Genomic DNA, 22,916 nt, shown 5'->3' with positions numbered 1-22,916 from the left:
GTGAATAGAGTGTATATGTAGAGAAAATGTATGCAAGCGTGCACACATATATGTGCATGTATATATGCATACATATATGTGTGTGAGTACATATATACATACATATGTAATATATAGTTAGAAAATCAAATGCTAAAAAATGGGAATCGAGGTTAAAGGTATATGATAATTCTTTGTATTTTTCTTGCAACTTTTAAGTTTGAACTTATTTCAAAATAAAAAGTTGTTTAAAATAGGACACTGAGGCCTGGGGAGTTCAAAGCCTTGCCCAGATGCGAGCTCCAGGGCAACCTGGCCCAGGACCCCAACCCTCTTGCAGGGGCTCTAATCTTTGGTCTGGCTCCCAGCTCCAGTGCCCTCGTCCCCACCACTTACGGCTGACCACCACGCTGACTGGGCCAGAGCGCTGTCTGCCCTGGGCATTCTGCACCTCACAGGAGTAGAAGCCTGTATCGGCCCTGGTGACTGAGTGCAGCCGGAGGATGTGACTGTGGGTGTCCTTCATCAGGTCATGGTTTTTGTACCACGTGTAGTGTAGCTCCCTGGGAGCTGCTTTCGGTGTGTTGCAGGTCAGCGTCACAGTCTGGTTCTCCAGAATCAAGCCTGCTGGGCTCACCTGGACCGCAGCCACTGTGGGGGCAGCAGAGAGCACCCTGAGGGCTACTCAGGTGACTTCCAGGCCCCACCCCTCAGGGTTGCAGCCCATCAGCCTAAATCTCGCATGCTGTACATCACACCCCTCTGAGGAGGAGCCTCCTGGACTGTCCAGGCATCTCTTTGCCCTGTTCACTGCCAGGGAGGTTTGTCTCCTGTCAGAAGCCAAGCTGGAACTCCCCACAGGCATCCCAGGAGGCACCTTGGCCTCGTTTCCCTCAGCCCCCATGGCCTGGATGCCTCCCTACCCTCTGGTCAAGACCCAGGCTCACCCAGGACTCACTGAAGATGTGGAGGCTGACAGGAGGTGAGACCGAAGAGCCCACGCCATTCCCAGCTTCACAGGTGTAGACGCCAGCATCAGCCCAGGCTGCCTGGGGCAACTGCAGTACACGACTCCGGTTTTTGAGGGGCGTCCCATCCTTGACCCACTGCACAGAACGGACCTGAGGGTGACTGCTGTTCACATGGCAGGTGAGTGTGACCAGATCCCCTGGAAGGATGTTCCGCCCCGAGGGGCTGAGGAGGATTTCCACACCCTTGGGGGCATCTGCAAGGCATGACAGGGGTTGTCAAGTATGGTGCCCAGGGAAGGCAGGGGCATTTTTCCACTCCCCTTTCAACACTCTGCCCTAAGGAAGCCCACCCTGATAAACTGGAACTCCCATTAGTCCCCTGTCCAGGGCAGGCACTGGCCTCACATTGCGAGGAAGCCTGCTCCTGTCCTTCTCTACTATCAGCCTGATACCGTGATGCTTGGCATAGCATTCAGCCTACACTGCTTTCAATGGCTTTCTGCCCCATGACACGTCCATTGCCATCTCTTCTATCTGAGGGCCATGGGCACGCTGCTTGCTTTAGTGGCTTTTTGGCAGCTGCTGGCAAGGGACAAACCACCTAACGCAAGGGCTAAAGGCAGAGTCAAATTCTCTCTGAGAATGGTTAACTCATTTGCTGGGAGATGCCAATGATACAAAGAAACTGCATTTTTTAAAATCTTGTTCTAAAGCCTCTCTCTATGTAACTATGCTAATAAAAGCTAATATTTTCAGGAGTTCCCTGATTGCCTAGTAGTTAAGACTCTGGGCTTTCACTGCTGTGACCGGGTTCAGTCCCTAGTCAGGGAACTGAAATCCCACAAGCCATGCAGTTCATTTCAGTTCGGTTCAGTCGCTCAGTCGTGTCTGACTCTTTGCGACTCCGTGGACTGCAGCAAGCCAGGCCTCTCTGTCCATCACCAACTCCTGGAGTTTACTCAAACTCATGTCCACTGAGTCGGTGATGCCATTCAACCATCCCATCCTCTGCCGTCCCCTTCTCCTCCCGCCAAAACAAGCCATGCAGTATGGCAAAAAAAAAAAAAGCTAGTATTTTCAAGTCCTTAATCTATGTAACTATGAAAATAATAGAAGCTAATTTTTGCATGCTTAATAGGTGCCAAGCACACTTTTAATTTTCATAACAATCCTGTGAGATAAAATGTATTTATTATTACCTCCACTACAGAGAAGTAGTGGGAAAACAGAGGCTCTGAGAGGCAAGTAACTTGCCCAAAGTTTGCTCATCTAGTCAATGGTGAAGCCAGCAGCCTGATGCCTATGTACGGCAGTTGTTCTAGAACAGGCTGCCTGTCTTTACTGTGATGGGAAGACGCATAATCAAGTGAAAACTTGGAATGCCTCCTACTGTCTCTCTGCCACGTCCAAGTGTTACCCTGGTCATTGAGTGTGCGTGGCAGGAAAGGGGTGAACCCTCGCCTCCTCCTCATCCTCCAGAGCTGGTCTAAATCCCAGGGCCCCTACTGCTCAACCCCCAGTTCTCTGGCTGAGTCTCCCCTTCCCTGCCCAGCCTAGCTTCAGGGACTGGAGGTGGAGGGAGCCTTTCAATACTACTCTTGAAGATTAGCAGTCTCTTTCCACCTGCTCCACCCTGGAGGTCCAAGCACGGCCTGGCAGTTTCTACAGGCCGGAAAGGGACGGTTTCCACTGGGGAACCACAGATGTGTGTGAGCTCAGTAACAAGGATGTGCTCCCCCCCACCCACCCCGCTCACTCACATTGCACTTGGAGGTGAATCTCATGCTGAGTCCTATGGTTGGCCGCCGAGAGCTGGCAGCTCAGGATCCGGCCATGGTCCTGCCAGGACAGGGCCATGTGAAGGGTCTCCAGGTGGTGGATGCCCGTGGGCTCGAGCTTCTGGAGTGTGGAGGTGGTGGAGCGGGCAGGGTCCTGGCCTTGCCACCGCAGGCTGACTGACTTCTGCAGGCATGCGTAGGGAGTAGTGCAGTTGAAGTCCACCTCCATGCCCTCATGCAGCTCAGCCGGAGAGGCAATGGTGGGCATGATGAGCTCCTCTGAGGACAAAGACAGGAGGCTGGGGGCTCCCCTTCACGTGCCTGAGACCTCCTGCCCTGGAGACCTCAGCCCGGGGCAGGGGACTTCAAGGGGAAGGAGAAAGCCAGGGGTTCACTGGGGGCAAATGCCAGGGGGCACAGGGCTGGGCTGGAACTGCAGCCAAGATCAGGGCTGGGTTTGGGTTTGGGTTTAGGACCAGGGTTGGGGCTGTGAGCCAGTGGGGCCAGGAGCAGCCTGGAGCCCCTTCTGGTCGGTGACCTGCTCTCACCCGTCACAGTGACCGCTGTGCCTTTGACATCTACCCAGCGGTTGCCCTCGCTGATCTCGAAGCGGAAGTTGTAGGAGCCCGAATCCTCAGGCTGCAGGTCCTTCAGCAGCAGGCTGCACACTTTGAGCTCAGGATTCCCGACCAGCAGGGCGCGGCCTCGGAAGCGGGCCTGCACCAGCTGGGGGTTCGTAGAGTGACTCACTACCTGCTGTTTGCCTGAGTAGTCATAGTACCAGATGGTTGTGATGCCATGGGGCACATTCACACTGTCAGGGAAGCTGAAGGTGCAGGGGATGACGAGGCAGGACCCCTTCACACCCTGCACGGTGTTGGGACTGGAGACGCCCCACCCGGAGATCAGGTCTGAGGAAGAGGTAGGACAAGAGAGAGCGTAATGCAGGCCTGGGATCATGCTCTGCCCCACAGAAGGTGTTCCAAACACACCCTCAAATCCTGCCTTGCCCCCAGCAATCCAATCCCTCTGGGCATCCCAGAAAGGGTCCCTTTTCCCTGTCACTGCCTCCTCATGCCCTCCTTCAACCTCAGCAGCTAAACCTGTGACCAGACACAGTTCAGTCTGCCCAGGCCAACAGAGGCTGGATTCACCACGGCCGGGCCCTGTGAGAAGGAAAAGGCCAGTAAAGCTTACCTGCTGGGATGGGTAAGGCCAGGAGGAGGAGCTGGAGCAGGAAGTCCATAGCAGGTTCTCACGCTAGTTCTGTTGCCTGTGAGGTCGGTGAGTACTGTGCTGGGCACACAAGGATCTCCTAGGGAACTTCAGTCTCAGAGCCTGCTGGGATCCCAGTCCTGTTTCCCCACACACTATGCTGGCCAACCCACTGAGAGGGCAGGGCAGCTGCCAGCTGGGATCCAGGAGCTCAAGTTCCCAGCTCAGGCTGTGTCCAGGAATGCCTTCACTTGGTGGCCCCAGAAAATCCTCTGTCTGTCGCTTGGCCCCACCCTAAGTTCTGCTTTCCCAGCCTCTTCAAAGATGAACAGCTGTTTCTCCATTTCCCCCACTTCCTTGCCCCCTCCCTGCCACCCAAGTCACCAGCAACTGGAGCCCAGAGAGGCACAATGACTCACTCCAAGACATCCAGCAAAAATGATGGTTTCTTACTTGAGATTTGTCTGCCTACCACCAGTCTTACCAGCTGTAGACCATAATGGAGCTTGACTGAGCACTTAGAAAGCTTCAGCCTTCAGGAGTCCTCCCTTGCTCAAAAACCTACTATGGCTCCCCATTGCCCATGAGATGCGACTCCCCTACATCCCCGAAAGGCCGTCCTTTCCTACTGCCAGCTCTGCCCCCATTTACTGCTCCCCCTGCAACCAGTTCCCACACTGGGGCCGGTTCTGTCTGCCCACATGCTCTCCAGCTGTCCAGCTCTGGCCTCACCATAAATGATCTTTGCCTGTTGAAATCTTATTCAGTCTTCAAAGTGGCTTCTAGCTGAAACTTTCCCTTTGGGGTCTTTAGCCACTCTAGATCCATCTCTGTATTTACCTTGTTCTTTGTAGCTGTGAGCACCCATTTCTCAGGACTTGGGACTGAGGACATGTCTCCTGCAGCAGTGCAGAGCCCCTCGCCCCCTGCAGCAGTGGGCAAGAGAAGGGTGTGGTCCTTGAGGGTTTAGAGTTCATGGCAGGGCAAGTCTGGTGTGACAGGGGACAAAAGAACCCTGCGTGACATATAGCTCACAAACAAGAGATAAATGCCTACTGTATGCCATGCACAAGAAGGCAAGCCCTCCACCACAGAGTGCCTCTGCTGCTGCTGCTGCTAAGTCGTGTCAGTCGTGTCCGACTCTGTGCGACCCCATAGACAGCAGCCCATCAGGCGCCGCCATCCCTGGAATTCTCCAGGCAAGGACACTGGAGTGGGTTGCCATTTCCTTCTCCAATGCATGAAAGGGAAAAGTGAAAGTGAAGTCGCTCAGTCATGTCCGACTCTTCTCGACCCCATGGACTGCAGCCCACCAGGCTCCTCCGTCCATGGGATTTTCCAGGCAAGAGTACTGGAGTGGGGTGCCATTGCCTTCTCCACAGAGTGCCTCTGGAACCATAAAATTGTTAGAAGAAAACAGGTGAAAATCTTCATGACCTAGTAGCAGGCAATGATTTCTTAAGCATGACACCAAAAGCAAAGCAACAAAAGAAAAAATAGATACATTGAACTTAATCAAAATGAAAAATGTTTTTTGTGTCAAAGGATACTATCCAGAGAGTGAAAACTCAACTCACAGAATGGGAGAAAAATACGTGCAAATCATATAGCTGATAAGGGATTAACATCTGGAATGTATAAAGAACTCCTATAATTTAACAACAACCCCCCCCCCAAACAACCTAAATTTGAAAAAATGTGCTGGAAGCTTGTATAGACATTTCTCCAAAGATGATATACAAATGGTCAACAAGCCCATGAGAAGATAACTCAACATCAGGAGTCATTAGGGAAACGCAAATCGAAATCACAATGAGCTACCACTTCACACTGTAAACAAACAAACAAAACCAGAAAATAACAAATGTTGACGAGGCTGTGGAGAAATTGGAAGAGTCATGTACCACTGGTAGAAATGTGAAATGGTGCGGCCCCTTTGGAAAGTTTTGTGTTTCCTCAAAAAGTCAGGCATAGATTACCATATGACCCAGCAACTTCACCCCTAGGTATATACCCAAAAGAATCAAAAATAGGGCCTTAAATAGATATTGGCACACATGTTCACAGCAGCATTATTCATAATAGCCAAAAAGTAGAAGCAACCCAAGTGTCCATCAACAGATGAATGTGATATATCCATTCAACAGACTAGTATTCAGCCATAGGAAGGAATGAAATTGTGACACATGTTTCACACATGGGCGAACCTTGAAAACATGCTAAGTGAAATAAGCCAAGCACAAAAGGGCAAATATTATATAAGTCCACTTGCATGAGGTATGTAGAATAGGCAAATTCGTAGAAAGTAGAATGGAGGTTACCAGGGCCTGGAGAGAGGAGGAACTGAGGAGTTAATGTTTAATAGGTACAGAGTCACTATTTTGGATGATGAAAAACTTCTGGAACTAGACAGTAATGATGGTTACACAGTAGTATGAACGTACTTAATGCCACTGAACTGCATACTTAAAAAATAGTTAAAACAGTAAACTTTACCGCATACACATACAAAACCATATTGTCAACTTTGCAATCTTCCTTAGCCCTAAATGCTGACCCTGCAGAGTGAGGGGAAGGGCCTGGGGAACCTGGAAGCAGGGACAGGAAACTCATGACATCTTCCGGTCCCAAGTCCATCTGTCTCAGGGATGGGGCCCAGCTGATTCTGGTGGCTACCAGAGGGCACTCCTGGGGAGAGGCTGAACAGAGCCTGGAGAGGTGCTGAATTGCCTGTGAGGATGACTAGCTAAGTGTGAAGAGAGGAGGGATGTCCTCAGAGGGAGCACAGCGAAGGCAAAACTGTGGAAAGAACAGGCAGAGCCCTGTTCCTCAGGAGTCTGGGGCCCCTGGCTAGGCTGCTCCTGCAGACAGGTCTGGTCATTTGCTGAGGCCCAGTGGCCTGTCCTCAGTCTTTTGGGCAGTCCTAGTCCTGCTCCTCTCCCTGGAAGATGTACCCACACCCTCCACACCTGGTCCTTGGCTCATGCTGGCCAAGGCTGGGCCGCATGACCTGGGTGCAGTGTCCTGGAAGCTGGACTGAACAGTAGCCTGCTGGCCATGTTTGGGGGCAGATGTGGCCGTGGGGGCCCAGAGCCACACGGAGCATCAGGGTCAGCTCCTCTATAGCTGGGACATCACCAATGTTCATATTGTCCCCAGCTCCCCCGCTGTTCCCATTTGGGGCCCTAGAAAGAGGAACGCTGAAGCTACAGGAGGAATGGTGGGATTTTTAGACACACTGACCCCAGAATGGAACAGGGGTTTTTGAGAGGACCCTTTCTAGAACCACTCAAAGTCACATCCTGTAGATGTCACCTATACTTAGCCCAGTCCCAATAACCAAGGGGTCAGTCCCACCAGAGTCCAGCTTATTGGTTCAGCTTGTTCTACCCCAAAGACCAGCCTCGGCCCAGAGAACTTTCCTGGAAAAAAAGAAGGGCATGAAGAACTCCAGGAAGGGAGCTCCTTGTCCCAGTTAAAAGCCTGGTGTTGAGAGGGAGGTGCCCCTAGGGCTCGGGTTGAGTGGGGCATCCTCGTGGGCACCTAGCACCTCCTGAGGGTGGATGGATGATTGCAGCTCCTGGGAAAGGGGTGGCTATGCGTAGCCTTCAGGCAATGACCATTTGGGAGAGCACAGTTCCAGTGTTCATCCTGGAATCTCCAAGCCCTGGACCTTCTGAAGACAGGGTTTAAAGTCCCACTCCTCTGAACTAATAGATGCTGCATCAGCACTGGGTTGGGGTGTATGGCACATGGGGGACACCCATACCTGCTCTCTGTGTTAGAGCAAGTGAGTGGGTAAATATGAGGCCAAGTGTCCCAGGACATCTGGGAGGGCAACTAGGGCCACAAGTCCCTGATTTCTGATCCCAGAGGCCAAGTTTGGCCTGAGGAAGATAGGGCAAAGGCAGTTTCACTGTAGGCAGCTGTGCTTGGGTTCAGGATTCAGTTTCCATTTCCCAGTACCGGATCTTCTCCCAACTTCCCTATTCAAGTTGGAGAAGGAGGGAAAGAGGGTGACCAAGCCAGCTTCAGCGCTCTGCTCAACAGGTCAGAAAGCAAGTTCAGATGGGCGATTCCGGAAATACATTATCTTCATAATAATGGAAAGTCCCAAACATAGGCCATTTAACTCGGAAAACCACATTATCCATAAATGAGGTCTATCGGCTTTGAAATGGTAGTAGAAGTGTCACATTTCTTTCTTTAATCTGACTGTAAATGCTCTTAGCCTGAATGCCCATTCCACCAAGCTATGTTGGACGGTGCAAGGGGGCCTTCGCTCAGATGAATGAAGCGGTAATGAATGAAGAAAACTGAGGGGAAGGTGAGGGTCGGGCTGTCATTGGTTTGGGGTGAAAGTGATGGTTAGGTTGCATTTTGGAATGGAAATAGTGTTGGCGTGGAGGTGAGAGTGTTGGGGTTGGGTGAGGGTGCCGGTCAGGCCTGGGGCTGGATGGAAATTATGGTTACTAAATGGTTGGGGATGGGATGCAATGGAGGGTGAGGTAGGGGTGGAATAAGTACCAAGGCTGGGCGGGGCAGGAGTCAGGGTTAGATGGGGGTTGGGATGTGAGCTGGGGAAACTTTGGTGTTGTGCAAGGCTTTGGGTTATGAGCATATCTTTGTCTTGGGCTTGGACACCCAGGTGTCCTCCCCAGAATCCCAATCCAGCCCTGCTCCCAAGCCTCAGCTCATTCTCTAGGCCCAAGGGTGGGAGTACCTGTTCCACAGAGGGATGGGGCTGCAGGGCTGGTGAACCACAGGTGAGGAGGACATGAGGGAGGGCCAGGAGCTCGAAGTGCTGCTGTCTCTCCGGGAAAGGAGACCTAGCTCGGGTTTGCTTCCTCTTTTCCCAAAGCCTCAGCTCCACTGCCTGCCCTGGAAGCTAGTCAGGGAGAAAGGCCAGTCTTGCACAACATCAAGACCGGAAAGACCTCTCAAGCAGGGGAAGACTCCGGCAAGGCCTGCGACTCTGGGACTTGAGCAAGCAGATGTGGGACCTTGGACCCCTTTGCCTGAGAGTGGGCCTCCTCTCAGGCAAAGTGGGAACTTAGGGGTCCTGTTCACCAGCCATGGCCATACTCTTCTCTTTGGGGACCACTTGGCCTTTTTAGGGAATCTGAGAGAGGAGGAAGGGAGCGTTCTGCACACTGTTTTCCTCCTGACAACAGAGGAGACAAGTCCATCCTGGGGTAGGGGAGCGTGACAAGGCACCCAGACCAAGGTGTTGATTTTCCAAGTCTTTTGGGACCTTCCCAGTACCCCCTGGCACCTGGCTACTCTGGAGACAACCCTCCGAGAAGCAGGCTCTAGATGTGAGGGACACAGAGGCCCCAGTCTCAAGCTAGAAGAGTATTTCTAATCCCTCTTCCCTTCCCCACTGTCCCTCCCCCCATGTGTGCCCATAGAATTTCAGCAGCACCCCCACCCCTGCTAAAGCAGAAGAGGAAAGACCTTTCCATGGTTGTGATGCTGTCATGATACCAGAGCCCATTTCATTGAGGATCCACTATGTGCCAGGGCTTCCCTGGTAGCTAAGCTGGTAAAGAACTTGCCTGCAATGCAGGAGACCCTGGTTCAGCTCCTGGGTTGGGAAGATCTGCTACAGAAGGGATGAGCTAGCCATTCCAATATTCTCAGGCTTCCCTGTTGGCTCAGACGGTGAAGAATCTGCCTGTAATGCAGGAGACCTGGGTTGGGAAAATCTTCTGGAGAAGGGAACGGCTACCCACTCCAGTACTCTTGCCTGGAGAATCCCATGGACAGAGGAGCCTGGCGGGCTACAGTCTATGGGGTTGCAAAGAGTCAGACATGACTGAGTGACTTCGCTTTACTTCATGTGTCAGGGTATAGGGCAGGTGTTAATTGCTCCAAACAATCTTGGATACAAGTGACAATACATTTCTTTGTTTCACAACTCAAATGTAATTCAGCTCAGCCCTAGCCTACCTGTAGTGGTGGGGAGCCCAGCCAGATCAGGCTGTCTATACCCTGTGGGCAAACCCACACATGCAGATCAAAAGGGACATGAAACCTTGAATCAGGAGGGACCCAGGATCTCAGGTCTCAGTGGCCCAAAACAGATGTCTCCTGACATTCTACCCCGAAATCCTCAGGCCCAGAGAAACTGAACTCTATCACTCTGTCCTCTTTGTAGCCCTTGTATACCCCTTAAAAAAAAAAAAAAATGTATCTATTTATTTGGCTGCACCATGTCTTACTGGGTGGGATCTTTGATCTTTGTTGCAGCATGTGGAATCTAGCTTCCTGACCAAAGATTAAACCTGGGCCCCCTGATTTGGTAGCTTGGAGTCTTAACCACTAGACCACCAGGGAAGTCCTGGTCATTTCCTGTTTTGACATTTTTTGAAGCAATCTCATTGCTTCCTTCTCCAACACCAACATAAGACTTGTGGGCCCACAGACCCCCTAACTCTAGGCCTGTGTGAGTGTGGCTTTTCAGCCCCAATCCCTCAGTCCACTCTAGACTACACATATCCACCCCACAGCACCATGGTGGGTAAAGCATTCTCCTTCACCCCTTGATTTTGGACTTAGCCATGTAACTTACTCTAGCCAACAGATGTGAGTGAACACAACACAAATATAGTAATGAAGTGTACTTGCATAGTTGGCCTTGCTGTCTTAGATTTCTGCCATTGCCAAGCAAAAATTCTAGCTAACCTGCAGTTCCAAAGAGGATGAGAGACATGTGGAACAGACCTGAACCAAACCCACAGGCTGCTCATGCAGTCAGCCAGACCTTAGCCAACCTGCTCAGATCTATGTATTTATTGCTGGAATCCACTGAGAATTCTGTGGTTGTGCGTTAGCTACAAGAGTAAACTGATATAAGGCCTCAGTCTCAACAGCACAGACTACCTTTCCTTAGGGTAAGGAGAACAAAGACTTGTCTGCTTCGCCTGGTCAGGGAACATTACTTTTCTGTGTTTTCCAAGTCAATAGTTGCCAAAACAAATTTTAAAATAAAAAATTCTTTAGTAATTTCTCAATAGGTCTCACTGTTACACATATTTTTAACTTTCACAAACACTCTATGAGGTAGGCACTATTATTTTCATTCCAGATGTAAGAATCAAGACATGGGGATGTGGGATATTTGTCCAAGATAAAATTTTTTGGCTACAGAAAAATAAGACCTCACCAAAGGGATAAACTTCTCTTTGTATAAAAAAATAGGACCTCACCAAAGAGATACATTTCTCTTTGTATAAAGGGCTTCCCTGTAGCTCAGATGGTAAAGAATCTGCCTGCAATTCAGGAGACCTGGGTTCGATTCCTGGCCTGGGACGATCCCCTGGAGAAGGGAATTGCAACCCACTCCAGTATTCTTGCCTGGAGAATCCCATGGACAGAGGAGCCTGGTGGACTACAGTCCATGGGGTTGCAAAAAGTCAGACACAACTGGGCAACTAACAAAGAGATATACAGATGGAAAATAAGCATATGAAAAGATGCTCCACATCAATGTCATCAGAGAAATGCAAATTAAAGCAAGAATGATGGGACTTCCCTGGTGGTCCACTGGTTAGGACTTTGTACTTTCACTGCCAAGGGCTAGGGTTCAGTCCCTGGTCAGGAAACTGAGACCCCCACAGACCACGTGTCTCCACAAAAAACAAACAAATTAACAAACAAAAACTCCCACAACGAGATACCGCTGTTCTGTTGTTCTGTTCTATCACTAAGTCGTGTCCGACTCTTTGCACCCCATGGACCGTAGCATGCCAGGTTTTCCTGTCCTTCACTGTCTCCCAGAGTTTGCTCAAACTTATATCCATTGAGTCGGTGATGCTATCCAACCATCTTATTCTCCATAGCCTCCCCCTCTTCCTGCCCTCAATCTTTCACAGCATCAGGATCTTTTCCAATGAATCAGCTCTTCACATCAGGTGGCCAAAGTATTGGAGCTTCAGCATTAGTCCTTCCAATGAATACTTAGGGTTGATTTCTTTAGGATTGACTGGTTTGAACTCCTTGCAGTCCAAGAGCCTCTCAAGAGTCTTCTCCAGCATCACAATCCGAAAGCATCAATTCTTTGACACTTAGCCTTTTTTATGGTCCAACTCTCATGTCCGTACATGACTACTGGAAAAATCTTAGCTTTGACTAGATGGACATTTGTCCGAAAAGTGCTGCCTCTGCTTTTTAACATGCTGTCTAGGTTTGTCATAGCTCTCCTTCCAAGAAGCAACCGTCTTTTAATTTCATGGTTGCATCACCATCTGCAGTGATTTTAGAGCCCAAGAAAGTAAAATCTCTCACAGTTTGCACTTTTTCCCCTTCGATTTCCCATGAAGTGATGGGACTGGATGCCACAGTTTTTGTTTTTTGAATGTTGAGTTTTAAGCCAACTTTTTCCACTCTCCTCTTTTACCCTCATCAAGAGGCTCTTTAGTTCTTCTTCACTTTCTGCCATTAGAGTTGTATCATCTGCATATCTGAGGTTATTGATATTTCTCCCAGCAACCTTGATTCCAGCTTGTGATTCATATAGCCTGGCATTTTGCATGATGTACTCTGCATAGAAGTTAAATAAGCTGAGTGACACTATAAAGCCTTGTTGTACTCCTTTCCCAGTTGTGAACCAGTCAGTTGTTTCATGTCTGGTTTAACTGTTGCTTCTTGACCTGCATACACATTTCTCAGAAGAGAGTTAAGGTAGTCTGGTATTCCCATCTCTAAGAATTTTTCACAGTTTGTTGTGATCCACACAGTCAAAGGCTTTGTTGTTGTTGTTCCGTAGTTTAGTTGTGTCTGATTCTTTGAGATACCATGGACTGTAGCACCCCTTCATGGATCACAGCCTTGTTGTGGCAAAGGGACTTGCATAACTCATTGTAGCTATGAGCCATGCAGTGCAGGACCACCCAAGATGGACAGTCATAGTGGAGAGTTCTGACAAAATGTGGTCCACTGGAGGAGGGAATGACAAACCACACCAGTATTCTTGTCTCGAGAACCCCATGAACAGTATGAAAAGCCAAAAAGAGATACCACTACATACCTATTAAAATGGCCAAAATCCAGGACACTGACCACACCAGGTACCAGCAAAGATATGGGGCAACAGAACTCTCATTTGTTACTGGTGCGAATGCAAAATTGTCCCTACCACAGCCATTTTGGAAGACAGTTTGGCAGTTTCTTATAAAACAAAGCATATTCTTACCATACAATCCAGCAACTGTGCCCCTTGGCATTCATAGAACTGAACTGAAACCTGCACACAGGTATCTGTAGTAGTGTTATTCATAACTGTCCAAAGTTAGTAGCAACCAGAATATCCTTCAGTAGATGAATGGATAAATAAACTGTAGCACATTCAGAGCATGGAATTTTCTTCAGAGAAATGAATTATCTCTCAAGCCATGAAAAGATATAAAGTAATCTTAAAAATTCCACTTCATAATTAAACACATCACATCACAGACTAGCCTAAGAATGGTAGATTCTAAAACAATAGAACACACCAGAATTGGGAAAGAACGTGAGTAAAGACACCAAACAGTATTTTTTTAGTGGTAATACTTGAGATATAAAATCTTGAATCTGAAATTAAATTCTATTCAAAAATCCATTTATTCATAAACAAATGGCTATTACGTGAATTTATTTCATGGCTTATGGTGCAGGCTTAGTAAGATTGATAATGCATTGTACTTTTGTTTGGGCACGAACAAGCTTAATTTTTTAAGTGAAAAGAAAAAAGCTTGGCTAAAAGTACAGAAAATGGAAAGCAAAAGTGATTTAAATAAAATAGAAGTGTATTTCCCTCTCCTTCAAGTAAAGTGTTGGCATCCAAGGCTGATAGGGCAACTGCATGATCATTTAGTCATTAGACCCCCTCTTATTTTTTACTCTGCCCTCTTCAGTGGGTTGTTTTCACTCTTGGTTCAAAATGGCTGCTTGAACTTGTCATTATATCTGTATTCCAGAAAGTAGGATGGAGAAAGGAACAAGGCAGGTCATGCCCCTTCATTTAAAGCTAATTCCTTATATTGTGCACTTCATTTCTGCTTATGTTGCATTAGCCAGAAATTAGACACATAGCCTTATGTCTTTATTTCTATAGATGATGTGCCCAGGTAAATATTCAGGGCTCTTTACTAAGGAGTTGGGGAGGTAAAGTCCTGCTCTCATATAGACCAATCAGTGCCCTAATTTCTTGGACCTAGTTTGGATCCCAGGCCTAGGCCTCTGACCACCTCCACTGCTGCAAGTCTGTAGAGCCTCCTATCTCCCCCAGAGGGCGCCAGAGCTCTCTGCTTCCTTGCTTTTCTCCTTTGAGACCCAACTGCAACATCGGAGTGTGGACAGCTCAGCCCAAGTGACCCATGAGAGATCCTCCAGACCTTGCTCTGGTCAGCTTTGGGGCAGGTGGCAGTCATGTAACCCAGTAATTAGGATCCTGGGCCCTGTCTGGGATCAAATCCATAACATATCCTTCACCAGCTATGCAATCACGGAGAAGTCACTCAAACCACTCAGAACCTGGAGCCTCCCAAGAGCTTATACAGAAAGCTTCTGACAGGGCCTGGACTGTCGGAAGAGCGCTGCGAGTGCAGAGTGGGAGTGACTGAAGGCTGTGCTCCACTCCCCCCAAGATGACTTCCGCTCTAATCATACACCCTGAATTTTCACTCTTTTAAGCACCTCTCCAAGCCTATCATCTGCGCCTCTGGCTCTCCTCTCCAGTACATGCACTTTGTACTCACTCACTTCTGTTCCCTGAGAGTTTGAAGTCTCTGGAGTTCTTAGGGAAACTGAAGGGCCACCTTCTTTCCCCAAACAGCCACCAGGTCTGAGAGACTGGCTTGGAGGTCAACAAGCCCATGGAGGCTTCAGAAGAAAATTAGAAGACCCAAGTTATCTCTCCCTTTTTCCTTCCTGTGCAGGGCCTGTACATCCAGTGTAAACAATTGCAGGCCCCAGAGGACCCCATACATGCAGAGTTGGATGGAGTTAGAAACGTTTAAATCACCACACCAACTTCCAGTTCAAGATGGTGGGCTGAGAACATGTCCCTACCACTCCTAGCCCCTCAAATACCATCAAAAGCACAGTGAGGAAAGGGAAAAGGAAGCAAATCCATCAAAGGCCTGAGGACTAATGGCTGGAGGTGGGGCTTCAACTGTCCAGGGACTTTTATTTACTTCTGGAAGATAGAAGGGTGGATTGCAATAAGGCACAGATGGGGGCAGAGGAAAGTATAGTCAAAGCTTTCCTGAGAAAAAGCTGCCCCAAAGGACCAAGCAGGCACAGAAGCAGGAGTGTTCCCACCATGGGAGACCTCACCCCTTAAAGGGATGGTGAGTGGCACATGGATCACTCCCCATTGCCCTGCCCACTGCTTATGCACCAGAGCAGGGGAAATACCCTACATCAATGCCAATACCGATCAGCCCTACCCTTTGGTCATAAAGATGAACTGTATTACCAAGTATTACCAGACAACTGAGAAAAACCAACAGAAGGAGAAGGAATAACAAAAAATAGCACTGGGCAAAGAGCCCATTTTAAGCATGTGTAATTTTAAGGTCTTGCACCGTCCCAAACCCTTATCCAGATATGGGCCATATGTAAATATATGTATCCACTATATTTATCTACACATACACCCATCTTAATGAACTTACAACTGGATCATTAGAATGGTCATAAGATGGACACACATCTGGGTGAAACTGATGGAATGTATCCTGTACTACCTGGCAGTCATAAAAATATCAATAAGAGGGAACAGAAGTATATTTGACTGGAAGAAGAATTCTTGTTTCCTTGTCATTATTCTTAGTGAAAGGAGATGATGGGGGGAAAAAACAAAGAGAGACAAAGAAAAGAATAGTAAATACATTTTCAGGGCTTATTGTGGACCTGTCCATGGTCTAAGCATTTTACATTCAGTATGCGTGTAACGAGGCTTCCCAGGCGGTGCTAGTGGTAAAGAACCCACCAATGGAGATGTAAGAGAAACAGGTTCAATCCCTGGTCTGGGTTGGGAAGATTCCCTGGAGGAGAGCATGACAACCCACTACAGTATTCTTGCCTGGAGAATCCCATGGACAGAGGAGGCTGGCAGGCTACAGTCCATAGGGTTGCAAAGAGTCGGACAGGACTGAATCAACTTAGCACGCATACATGCAACTCATGTAACGACCCTCTGAGTTAGGTGCTATTATTATCCACTTTCTGGGAAATTGAGTCACAAAAAGGCAACATAACTTGGCTGAGGCTTACCTAGCTAGTAAAGGGCAGAGAGATAGAATCTGAATCCAGGCAACCTGTTTCTTGCATTATTCTCTGACTCATTCAACTGTTCTGCCTCTTTAATAAATTAAATAAAAGGTGAAAAACTGATCCCAGAGGAAATAGATAAGGAACAGAAGAAAATTTATAAAAAGATTCTAACGCTATTACATTTATAAACCAAAAAGGGGAAGCTGTGAAAATAAAGCAAGAAATAATATTTGGAAATTTAAGCTAGAATCACTGAAATAAAAAGAAATTCAATCAAAAGAGTATCAACATCTGTGATTTGAGTGTACAAAATGAATTCATTCTCTTTTTGATTAAAAAAATACTGATTTCCCACATATATTCTCAAGTTCTGTGAATTGGATGAGATTGACCCCCCAACCCCCACATTTGCTACATGAGATAAACATGTTGCTCCTGGCAGACCACCATGAGGAGCCAGGGAATGAGGAAACACTGAGAGCGGAAGAAAGATACATAGCGACTCTGGGTCCTTGATGATGTCATTAGAGTTCCTGGGTCAAGCCTTACCTGAAGCTAAAGGGGTGAGTGCCTCTCACTCTCAACAGCCACTGATCAAGTCCCATTGGACTCCAGTTATTCTCACATCAGTTGTGTGTTCAGCCCTCATCAGTCACCATAAAGGTAAACTGCCAGGCATTGGGTACAGCCCACCCTTGAAGGTACTGCAACTGGGGGAAAAACTCCAAGTCACACAATTGGAGTGGGGAGCAGCAGCTCACCAAAAGAAAGGAGAGGTGAATGGAATGCTGGATAAACTCAACAATAGCTACTACATCTCACTACAGAGACAAAGGATCTGGCATGGGACAGTGATTATGGCAAGAAGACTTTGTGGTAACGTAATGGAGACAACATCTGTTTCTTCTCTCAGAAAGAGAGAGAGAAAAAAAAGGCAATTAGAAAAACAGAAACAACAAAATCTATTCCAGGAATAAAATTTGAAGCAAACACATCTGAGGCATGATTTTGAGCAATTAGTGGAGTGTAACAAAACAGAAGCTGCTTAACCTTAACATTTGAGGCAGCAAATATTCTGCCTCAAGCAGCACAGGGTGGAGGAAATGGCAATACATTTCCTTCTCAGCAGAGTTATCTTATTACTTAATTCTGCAGTAAATAATGCTTATATAATCATAAAATTGGTTGGTTTTCCATTTAAAGATAAAGAGTGGAAGATTTAATTATAATTATAATACAGAATAGAAGTATTATAAACTTTGACCATGGAAATGCAAAGACAAAACGACCAGTAATTAGAAGGAGGTGGGGAAGGAAGATGGCATATGGCTTAGAGGGCAGGGCTCAAGAAACTCTGTCCAAAGTTGATGAGACAGGAACTAAGTTTTAAACACAGAGTATTAAAAACTTGAATAACACAAAAAATAAGACTGCAGTAATAATATAGCTAACACAATTGAGAAAGTAGACATGGAGAGATGAGAGATGTGTGATTTAAATTCTTGCTTTAATGATGAGGCATTATTAGATGTTCTCTGAGTTACTAAATTGAGAAACCAAGGTAAAGCATACTATTTAAAACTATGATGTTAAAACTCTGGAATATCTAAAAATGGAATAAGTTCTGAGGAGTGGAACTGATTGTGGAAAATTTTGCTGTTCGATTTGTCTCCTTCTATATTGGATGAGTTTCTTTACCTACAATTACTGCACCATAGCAGCAGCCTGCCAACAACCCACCAGGCTCTATTTCCTGTATTTACGTGGAGGGTTCCCACTCCCCTCCCACCTCCTTCTGGTTTATTTTTCTGTACTGCAGAGGAAAGGCTAGAAACCTAAACTTAGATTTCTCAGATCCCCTTCCAGCTACCTTAATATCACCACACCATCCAGCCATAATTAATTTTCCACTTCACCAAACTGGTCAAATAACAGTCTCTCCCAAAAATCTGGAACTGGGACTAAGAGACACTATTTGGCATCTGCTTGTAGCTGAAATGAAGGCAAATAAATTCAGGAGCTGTGGAATGATCATATGCATGGAGAAAAAAAGACAAAAAGGCAATCCATTGAGAGAATGAAAAGATAAGCACAGATATAGATATGATTTATCAGATATGTTTGCAAAATGTATCTGATAAAAGATTGTATTTAAAATATAAAAAGAACTCTTAAAACTCAATAAGAAACCAAACAGCTTCCCTGGTGGTCCATTGGTAAAGAATCTGTCTTGCAATACAGGAGACACCTGTAGATCCCTGGTCTGGGATGAATTACATGCCCTGGAGCAACTAAGTCAGTGCTCCACGTCTACTGAGCCAGTGCTCCAGAGTCTGTGAGCCACAACTACTGAGCTCATGCACTGCAACTACTGAAGCTCGTGTGCCTGGAGCCTGTGTTCTGCAACAAGAGAAACCACCGCAATGAGAAGTAACACACCGCAACCAGAGAAAGCCCGCATTCAGCAACAAAGACCCACCACAGCCAAAAAACAAAAATCATAAATAAACCCTTAAAAGAAAAGGAAGAAATCAGACAACTCCATTTAGAAATGGGCAGGGAATTCTCCGGTGGTCCAATGGTTAAGACTTCAAGCTCCCACTGCAGGTGGCCTGGGTTTGGTCCCTGGCCAGGGAACTAAGACCCCATGTGCTGTGAGGCATAGCCCCAAAAATACAAACAAAAAATTAATAAATAAAAATGGGCAAAACATCTGAACAGATACTTCACCAAAGAAGACATAGATGGCAAATAAGCATATGAAAAGATGCCAAACATCACGTGTCACTGTGGTATTGCAAATTAAAACAACATGTGTGGTATTGCAAATTAAAATGAGATACCACTACACAACTATTAGAATGGTGCAAATCCAGAACACTGACAACACCAAATGCTGACAAAGATGTGGAGCAACAACAACTCCCACGTACTGCTGGTGGGAATGCAAAAATGGTACAGCCACTTTGGAATATAGTTTGGTGGTTTCTTACAAAGCTAAACATAGTCTTACCATATGATCTATAGTCACACTTCTAGATATATCCCCAATTAAGTTGAAAACTTATGTCTACACAAACCCCAGTACACAAATGTTTATAGAAGCTTTATTTATAATTGCCAAACCCTGAAAACAACCAAGCTGTCCTTCAGTGGGTGAATGGATAAATAAACTGTGTTACATACGTAACATGGAATAATATTATTCAGTACAAAAAAGAAATGAGCTGTCAATCCGTGAAAAGACATGAAGGAATCTTAAATACATATTACTAAGTGAAAGAAGCCAAACTGAAAAGGCTACATGTTGTATGATTCCTACTATTTGACATTCTGAAAGAGGCAAAACTATAGATAGTAAAAAGATCAGTGGTCACCAGGTATTCAGCAGAAGAATAAGTAAAGCACAGGGAATTTTTAGGGCAGTGAAACTACTCTGTATGAAACTGTAATGGTGACTATGTGATATTATGTATTTGGCAAAACCCACAGAAGGGCAACATAAAGAGTGAAATTTAATGTAAACTATGAACTATAACAAATATATCACACTAATCCAAGATTTTAGTAACAGAGGAAACTGTGAGAGAGGGGATATATGGAAATTACCTACTATCTGATCAGTATCTTGATGAATCTAAAACTGGCTTTGAAAATGAAATCTACTAAATTGTTTAAAAAGACAGTCTGCTGCAAGGGAAGAATTTAGTAGATATACAGGGAGCAGCAGAAGGAGGAAAGTGGCCGGGGCTATAGCTCTCTGCTGCTGGCTTATTTCCAGTTTGTTGTTCCAGGCCCTTGTGGAGCCCAGCTGCACTCCTCTGCCCCCAGATTCTATAATATACAAACCCCTGTGTCTGTGACGTGAGTTTTTACTTTACTTAATGGACTTCTATTAGTTGGGTGGCACTTCTCAAGCCGTCATTCAAGTGGACCAGTCTCAGGTGATGCTATGATAGATGAGGTCCAGTCTAGCAACCAAAAAGTAATTTCAACACATTTCAAGTTGTGTGTTTTCTTGAACACCACAAAAGGGGTTTTCACAACAACACATTATAAAACCTCTTTCTTTCCTTCTCCAATCCACTTTGTCACACACACCGTAGCTGCTCTTAAAATTATCTCTCCAAAAACTCTTCAAAACAATTTCCCCTAATCCTAGTTCAGACACTTCTTGTCTTCCCCCAGCCTCCTGCCATCCAGATTCTGCATCATAAAAGCCAAGATATCTGCTGAGGAGGCAGAACCTTCCTCATGCAATGACATCTGTGTTGGAAGAGGGTGGATGAAACTGAGCAGCAGAGGCAGGACAGTCATTCTGGGCAAGAAGGGGGTGGACTGCTTTCTGGGAAGGCCTCCTTGGCTCTTCCACACAGCATACTTCTGCCTGGGTGATCTCATCACTCTGGTGGCTTCAATTCATATCTCCATGAGAATGACTGCCAAATTTCTACCCTCAAAGCCAAACTCTGCTTGTGCTCCAAATCCATTATCCACTGCCTAGTCAACATTTTTCCTTGGGGTCAAATCAGATAGGATTACATTCTGCTATGAGTAACAGAGGTTGAAAAATCAGTTCAGTTCAGTTGCTCAGTCATGTCTGACTCTTTGCGACCCCATGGACTGCAGCACGCCAGGCCTCCCTGTCCATCACCAACTCCTGGAACTTGCTCAAACTCATGTCCATTGAGTCGGTCATGCCATCCAACCATCTCATCCTCTGTCATGCCCTTCTCCTCCTGCCTTCAATCTTTCCCAGCATCAGGATCTTTTCCAATGGGTCAGTTCTTCACATCAGGTAGCCAAAGTATTGGAGTTTCAGCTTCAGCATCAGTCCTTCCAATGAATATTCAGGACTGATTTCCTTTAGGACTGACTGGTTTGATCTCCTTGCAGTCCAAGGGACTCTCAAGAGTCTTCTCCAACACCACAGTTCAAAAGCATCAGTTCTTCAGTGCTCAGCTTTCTTTATAGTCCAGCTCTATAGATTGAAAATACATCTTAAACAAAAGAGTTTCCTTCTTTCACATTCAAACGTCTGCAAGTACATAGCCCTGGATGAGCACGGCCTACTGTTGAGTGCCAGTCTCCTTGCCAGTTGTTTTCTGCTATCACTGGGATGTGACTCTCAACCTTACAGTCCAACATGATGGTTAGAGCTCCATCATCCCATCAACATTCCAGACAAGATGGAGAAAAGCACGATAAAGAACATGTTCAGTGGGGAGCCAACAGCAATGTTTAAAGGCTGGAAGGTGCCATGGAACACGTCTGCTTTTATCTCGTTAGTAAAAACTCAGTCACAAGGCCACATCTAGCAGCAAGAAAGGCTGGGAGATCTATTCTTAATGCTGGGGCATGCGCATCGCTGAAAAAAGAAAATTCTATTATGAAGAAAAGGAGACTAGGTAATAGGGCAAGAGCATCCAGCGCTGTCTATGGCATTCCCTCCAACTTGACGTGGCTGAAATGAAAGTATTGTCTCTCCCTCAACATCTTTTTTTCCCTTAGAGTCTTGGTCCTTTTCTGCACCCCTATACTCTAGCAGAAAGGCTATTCTATGGGGTAGGGGTTGACAAGTTGGGGGGGGGGGTGTCACTCAAGGAAAGTGAAGGGGTGAGCAGAGAAAGGGTTGTGCAATAGAGCTGGACTCCCAGTGGTCAAAGATCCCAAACAGAAGATTTCCAAGTGGAGCAAGTGGGGTTGAGGTTGCTGAGCAAAGAACAAGGGTGCCTGCTGGGGAAGGAGACAAGGGAGGTCTCTCTGTACTGGAAAGCATCAGGGACACACACTCCCTGCCCCATCCAGTGCTGACTCTGTTGATCCTCTTCTGCCTGCTGTTCACTCCACCCTCCATCCTTCTGTTTGCAGTTTCCTCCCCTTGGAAGGCCCTTTCTGCTTCTCCACATCAAGAACTCTCTCAATCATCCTTCAGGACACAGACCACCTCCAAGAAGTCTTTCCAAGGTCCCTGTTTGGAGCCCTAATGACAACACGCTGGAGAAGGGGCTGCAAGATGAGCCGTGTCGGTGCAGAGTTCTGGGAGACCAGGCCACTTCTGGTGCTTTGGGGGTCATTTAGGGCGGGATATTAGGTAGGCTCAGCAGGAAGGGAGAACCCTAGGGCTCTCTTTTTATATAGGAGAAAGTGCCAGCTGTCCATGCCACAGCAGAGGCCGGGCCCCACCAGGACTGAGATAGGCACACACTGGGCCTCCCACGCTCCCGTTTCCAAAGAGGGAAATGATGCAGATGGAGGCAGTGGGCCATGGAGAGGAAGTCCAGCTGGGTGGGGCAGGCAAAGTCATTCCTGGAAGGAAGCTCACATCTCAGGAATCTTGTAGAGGCACACTCTAGAGGCCTCTGTCCCAGGAGCCACCCACCTTCCATCCCCACGGAGGGGCAGGCAGGACTGGACAACTACTCAGGAAGCCTGACTCTGAGTGCCCAGATACCATCTTTCCTTCATCAGTCTCTTGCAACATGTGGTATTGGCAAGAGCACAAACTCTGAGACAGTCCACTGAATCAATCTGTGCCCTGAATCGACAGGGGTCTGAACTGGACAATGTCCTGTTTTCTCTAAGCCTCAGCTTTTTCCTCTGTAGAATGAGGATGGAGAGTCCTTCCCCACCAAGAGTGTTGTGGCAGCATAAATGGCAGGTAGCATCAGCACACCACGAGGTGCAGTTAACAGGGTACTGATGAGAA

The 22,916-nt window shown here is 46.9% G+C and overlaps 1 protein-coding gene across 1 annotated transcript in view; it reads right to left on the bottom strand.

Annotated features, from left to right (window-relative positions):
- Window positions 1-22,916, bottom strand: part of SIGLEC1 (sialic acid binding Ig like lectin 1) — a 37,673-nt gene that overhangs the window by 12,791 nt on the left and 1,966 nt on the right. The window contains exons 2-8 of the mRNA XM_081558872.1: window positions 9,502-9,620; window positions 4,784-4,869; window positions 3,926-4,043; window positions 3,277-3,639; window positions 2,711-3,007; window positions 938-1,204; window positions 376-630 (exon numbers count right to left, since the gene is read on the bottom strand). Coding sequence (XP_081414998.1) covers window positions 376-630; window positions 938-1,204; window positions 2,711-3,007; window positions 3,277-3,639; window positions 3,926-3,974 — 1,231 coding nt within the window. The 5' untranslated portion in view covers window positions 3,975-4,043; window positions 4,784-4,869; window positions 9,502-9,620. The remainder of the gene's footprint in view (window positions 1-375; window positions 631-937; window positions 1,205-2,710; window positions 3,008-3,276; window positions 3,640-3,925; window positions 4,044-4,783; window positions 4,870-9,501; window positions 9,621-22,916) is intronic.

This window comes from Giraffa tippelskirchi, chromosome 13 (assembly GCF_054371585.1).
Source record: "Giraffa tippelskirchi isolate mGirTip1 chromosome 13, T2T-mGirTip1v1.2.pri, whole genome shotgun sequence".
Lineage (NCBI taxonomy): Eukaryota > Metazoa > Chordata > Mammalia > Artiodactyla > Giraffidae > Giraffa > Giraffa tippelskirchi.
Note: the sequence above shows the minus strand (reverse complement) of the source record. Positions and strands in the feature narration are given on the sequence as shown.